Here is a 6,135-nt window from a genome sequence, read left to right on the forward strand (position 1 = left end):
ATGTTAAACATCCACCCACCTCATAGGGCACCTAACACCTACATATAGGAATATGTCACAATAGGAAAGATTGAATTGACAGCACTTGTCCGAGACGATAAGATTTCAAGCAATAATATGAGCAGACTCAACCCTCCCAAGACTCAACCCTCCCAACAAGTACTCATCCATCACTCCTGCCGGTTGCTCTACCCCGCCTTCCTTATGCAGCCAAAGCTTTTCTTTTTGGAGTCCTGCCATTGGTCAACCCGGGCCTCCTTCCGCTGAGCGCTGCTTTATCTACCGTAGCCCTGCTTGCTAGCAACTTCATTGCTCCCTCTCCTGATGCTTTTTCTTTGGACCAAAACCCCATGCTCCCTTACTGCACCTTCCAGTTGGTCTTTCGTTCCCTGAGAGAGCCCTCCCGCAGGACCCCTCTGGCTTCAGCATTGCCTCCTGGGGTCCTCTTCTCCCAGATGGAGCCTCTTTTCTACAGAATTGCACCCTCTCCATTCTTGTTCCAGTGTTGCCTCTTCTCTCAGATGGAGCCTCCCTGTGGAAGCCTCTTTTCTACAGAATTGCACCCTCTCCCTCCTTGTTCCAGCCTTGCCTCCTCTCTCCTGGGGTCCTCTTCTCCCAGATGGAGCATCTCTGTGGAAGCCTCCATTCTTTAGAATTGCACCCTCTCCCTCCTTGTTCCAGCCTTGCCGCCCCTCTCTTGGAGTCTTTTTTCTGCATGTGCCTCTGCGTGGAAGCCTCTGTTCTACAGCGTTGCACCATTCCCCGAGGCCTGCTTTCCTATGGGGACATCTTGCTCCAGCACCGCATGCCTTCCCCTGATGCTTTTTTTCGCTGCACCCGGCATTCAAGATCGCTTGCTACCCCTCCACTTGGCTCTAGTTTTCCAGCTGGAGAACTACCCGCTCCAGCACCGGCACACTCACTCGTGAGATCTCTAATGAAGCCTTTCCTCATGTAGCCCTCCCCGCGTCTGACGTCTTCTTTCCCAGGGGGGGTCCTATGCATTGAATCCTGCTTGCTCCAGCATGGCCCCCTATACTGATATTTGATTTCCCTGCTGGGTCCAAACCTGCTCCAGCAGTGTCTCCCCTTCCTGTGCTCTGCTTTCTCTATAGGCAACTACAACTGGAGCCCTACTTGCTCCAGCGCTGCTCCCATTCGACCAGGTCCTTATTGGAATGTTACTTGCTTCAGCATTGCTCATTCTCTTTTAAGCCCTCCTTTCCCTAGTCAAACTCTACTTGTTCCAGCACTGCTTCCATTCTTCCAAGTTCTCGCATCAAACCCTACTTGCTTTGGCATTGCCCATTCTCTCTTAATCCCTCCTTTCCCTACTCAAACTCTACTTGTTCCAGCACTGCCCCTATTCTTCCAGCTCCTTTTATCGAATGATTTGGCATTGCCCATTCTCTTTTGACACCTGATTTCCCTATTTGCACCCCACCTCCTCCAGCTCTGTCCTTTCTCCTTCTGATCGCTGTTTTCCTTGCTGGCGCTCCAATGAAGCCCCATCTCTATAGGTCCCTGCATTCCCGCGGGGTCCTACTTGCTCCAGCAATGCCTCTCTCCAATAGTCCATTCTTTCACTGCTGAAGCCCTACAGCACTTTCCGAAGTGACTCCCCCTCTTTTTGAGCCCTGCGTTCCCTATTGGAACCAGTGGTAGAAGTGTACCAAAAGAAAGTAGTGGGACTGTGATCCGGCAGTGAGCAACGTGCGACATATTTTTCAGCGGTTGCCGCCAGACTGCTTGACAGCCAATTGAGTTGAAACAGATTTCAGTTTCGCTGCAAGTGCTATTGGGTGGTAAAGCGGAGAAATGTGCTTTAACTTCACAAAGAACAGCTCTGGAATGGTGAAAATGGTTGCAAAAAGTAGTGGCACTGTTAACAGTAAAAAATTAAAGTAGTGGCACTCCGCTCCCGACCGTTCACACTCACATCGACCACTGATTGGAACCCTATTTCCTCCAGTACAGTACCACCCTCCTCCCCAGGTTCCTGCTTTGCGCGCCAGATTCCTACTCACTCCAGAACAGCCTCTTTCTACTGCACCATGAGCTCCTTACTGGTGCCCTACTTACACTACTGCTGGACCCTTAATTTTAAGCCCTTTTTTTTCGAGCACTGCCCAGCTCTATTGGATCCCAGTTGGATCCTCTTAACCCGAGCAAAGGCCCTTCTTCCCCCTTGTACCTGCTAGAATGTCCATTGGCTCACCTTGTGGGGATCTTGACCCGCAGGTAGCGGTCCACAGCGATGGCCAGCAGGGCCAGGATGGAGCTCTGGGTGAGGATGAGGCAGGTGCAGGCCACCATTAGGCAGCTGTAGAAGCCTGTCTGGAGGCCGAAGCTGATGATGATAGCCAGGGGGATGACCAGCGCCCCCACTGCAATATCAGCCACGGCCAGAGAAACGATGAAGCAGAAGGTGGTGTCGCGCAAGGCCTGATTCACTGTTACGGCCCAGATGACCAGCACGTTTCCCAGCACAGACACCAGGGCGATGACCACCTCGATGCCGATGTAGATGGCCTGGGAAACGGGAATGCCCTCCGGCATGCTGCTCCACACCACAGTGAAGTCCCTGTGAAACCACAGCCTCAGCCGTGGAGTGCAGGCAAACACATGGCAGAGGTGTAGTCAGCTGGAATTCCACCAGCCGTGGGAGGTGCCCTCAAATGGGGGCCAACACTGACATGTCCAGAAAACTATGACTTGATCCTGAGAAGGCTTCAGGGCAAAGGGCACGCATGGACACCGTGCATTCTCTGGGGTGCCCATTCCATGCCGACGGAAACTTGCAATTGCAGCTGAACAGGACCCCGGTGCAGACAAAATGAACTGGAGCAGGAATTTGGGGCATCACACGTAAAGCTGAGAAGGATTTCGGGGTACAAGAGGGTTCAATCTGGGCGGACTTGAGGATACAATATGTGGCAGGACTTCAGGACACGATGTGTGCACAGGACTTCAGCGCTCCAACAGATCCATGAAAGTGTGGCCAAGGGGGACTTCAAGAGAGTTTGACCTTGCAGGTCTTAATGAGTGTCCAGCTGGGTGGGATTTTAGGGGGAAATGTAGAGAAGCTGTAAATATCTTCAGAGTACAGGGAGAGTGAAGCTGAACAGAAACAGGTGCAATGAGAGATCAGACTAGCAGAATTTCCGGACTGGGTGACAGTGCAAGAGAGCAATCCTTTGTGTACAGTGCAGCTGAGCAGGACAGTTCAAGCGAGCAATCCTTCAGAAACAATGACGCTGAGCAGGACTTCGGGAAAGGGTGACAGTGCAAGTGAGCAATCCTATAGAGACAATGCAGCTGAGCAGCACTTCAGGACTGGGTGACAGTGCAAGTGAGCAATCCTTTGGAGACAATGCAGCTGAGCAGGACTTCAGGACAGGGTGACAGTGCAAGTGAGCAATCCTTCAGAAACAACGAAGCTGAGCAGGACCTCAGCACAGGGTGACAGTACAAGCGAGCAATCCTTCGGGCACAGTGCAGGCGAGCAGGACTTCTGCAGCGAGTGACAGTAGAAGCAAGCAATCCTTCGGGCACAGTGCAGCTGAGCAGGACCTCAGCGCAAGGTGACAGTGCAAATGCGCAATCCTTCCGGCACAGTGCAGCAGAGCAGGACTTCTGCAGCGAGTGACAGTAGAAGCAAGCAATCCTTCGGGCACAGTGCAGCTGAGCAGGACCTCAGCGCAAGGTGACAGTGCAAACGCGCAATCCTTCCGGCACAGTGCAGCAGAGCAGGACTTCTGCAGCGAGTGACAGTAGAAGCAAGCAATCCTTCGGCCACAGTGCAGCTGAGCAGGACATCAGCGCAAGGTCACAGTGCAAACGCGCAATCCTTCCGGCACAGTGTAGCTGATGAGGACTTCAGCACGGGGTAACAGTACAGGCGAGCAATCCTTCGGGCACAGTGCAGCTGAGCAGGACTTCAGCAGAGGGTGACAGTGTAAACGAGCAATCCTTTAGGCAGAGTGCCACGCAGCAGGACTTCAGGCAGCTATATGAATAGCTGTGGTATTGTGTTGACTCCACGCACCACTCTCTTAGTTATCACCGCTCCCGGAAACTCCCCTTCAAACCCCGCCGGTGTTATATATCGGACAGAGACAGGCTATCTATCACACAGTGTTCGTTTTAAAAAAAAAATAGAAAAGTTGCAGGAAGGCAACACGATGTCGAAATTCAGAGGTTCAGCGCGCAGAGCTGCACTGGGCTCAGCAGAGCGGTGCGGAGAGCTCCAGGGGCGCTGTCCACAGACGCCCCATGCGCACAGAGCCCTAAAAATGCATAGCTGCTGTGAGGCTGCACCTCCGGGGCTGCGCCTCACATCCACCGCTGGGGATTTTCCGCACGTCAGTTGAGGGCCATCCCGGGCAGTCGCTGCCACGCCAGCCCTTGCGCAGACCCCGCCTGCGTACCCCTCGAGTTGCAGCCCCCGGCTGATGACGCGCGTGTGTTCTCTCTGCCTAGGTCACGGCGTTCTCCTGCCCCCGCGGCAGCTCCCGTGCATGTCGGTGGTGTGGTTGGTGCTCTGCAGTCGCTGTTGCTCGCGCCTTTGCCCCGGGCGCTGTGTGCGCTCTTGGTACCGAGCCGCTCGGCGCTCCTGTACCGGGATCAGTGTGTGAGCCTGCACCAGACCCCTGGTGTCCAGAAGCTGTGCATGCCTTCCGGTGCCCCTGGTGCTGAGACTGCGCTGCTCCCAATCAAGGGCTAGTGCGGTGCGCGCTTCTGCACCTGCTCCTGAAACTCCGCTGCCGTTTCTGTCTGTGGATGGTCCGCTCGGTCCGGCGTGTCCCACTGCTCCGGGTGCACCGGCTCCTGTGCCCGGGCTCCTGGGTGTGCCCACGCTGCTGCCCCCCTCTTCAGCAATCACACGGCACACTGCGCCGCTCTCATCCTTTAAAGAGCGCAAGGGCGGGGAGCTTGGTTTGGGGCCCCCATGAGCACTGCCCCCCAGGGCAGAGCTTGGGAGCTTGTCTGGAGCGTCGCAGCGATACAGTCTTCTGTGCAGGTAGCCCCCCCTGCAGCAGCGTTGCACGGGGCGGGGAGGGGGCGCTGTACATCAAGTGCAATGACATGCCCTTCAGCGCAGACAGGCGCCCTCTGCCCGCCCCCAGATCCAGACAGCCTCACTGATATATCGGAGCGTGGGGGAGGGGCATAGAAAAGACTTACCCCCCGCCCCCATAGGCCCCCAACCCATCCTCCTTTCCCCCGCTTCCCATCCACCCAATTACCAAGGCATTTTGAGCGCAAGTGGAAATAGTGTGCGTAAAGGCCCCCACTCCTCCATAAATGGAAAACACGAGCAGGTGCGCTGCACGTGACATCATGTATGCGCAGTGTTACCAACACGGGCTACCAAGTACCGGGTGTGTGAGGTAGCGCTTAGCACAGTACCTCCCACTTCTGTGAGCTAAAAGTGCTAAATGAATCACCGGAGAAGCAAAGCGCCACCACCGATCGTGCACTGCACGCACCTACAACGGCGTGCCAAAGTCATGCACGCACACGGCCTCTGACGGGGACCTGCTCCCAGATGTGTTTGGACTACCATTCCCATGATCTCCTGACATTGACTATGCTGTACAGGCCGGATGGGAATGGTAGTCCAAACACATCTGGGAGCCAAAGGTTGCAGACCCTCAGCCTAATGCTGCTTGCCGTGCCACCGTTTGCACAGCCCCGTGCCGTGCAAACTGTAATGCTCGCCCTGCTGACAGGTCGCTTATCTGACCAGCATTCATGCTGTGCACAGTGTGTATCGGTCTGAAATGGCCAGACGCTCCCTATGCATGCTCGTTTCTTTACACAGTGCATGGAGGACGGGCTCTATTTCCCCGCGCCTACACACTGGCAGTGGGACACACAATGATTGCTGTCCGCATATCTGCACAGCCAGCTCATGCAATGCACACCAGCCAGCATTGTTCTATGCGCGGCACCAGGCGTCGCCCCGGGCGCTGGACCAGTCATCATGTCAAACAGAAAACAAACTCCCACCGTGCCATATGCAGGACCCCACGCTCCCGTGCCTTTCACGCAAGCCCAGCGTGCATAGCGGGCCAGCCGTGGCACAGTTTGCAAAGCAGCAGCGTGCAGATCCCCTTTCTGTGTAACCCC

General features: G+C 55.2%; 1 protein-coding gene across 1 annotated transcript in view; it reads right to left on the minus strand.

Moving 5' to 3' along the window:
- Positions 1-5,152, minus strand: part of ADORA1 (adenosine A1 receptor) — a 326,328-nt gene extending 321,176 nt beyond the window's left edge. Inside the window, exon 1 of the mRNA XM_069633676.1 lies at positions 2,219-5,152. Within this exon, the coding sequence (XP_069489777.1) occupies positions 2,219-2,559 (341 nt within the window). The 5' untranslated portion in view covers positions 2,560-5,152. The remainder of the gene's footprint in view (positions 1-2,218) is intronic.
- Between the last annotated feature and the right edge of the window lie 983 nt (positions 5,153-6,135).

Source organism: Ambystoma mexicanum, chromosome 13, assembly GCF_040938575.1.
Source record: "Ambystoma mexicanum isolate Mex_15411 chromosome 13, UKY_AmexF1_1, whole genome shotgun sequence".
NCBI lineage: Eukaryota > Metazoa > Chordata > Amphibia > Caudata > Ambystomatidae > Ambystoma > Ambystoma mexicanum.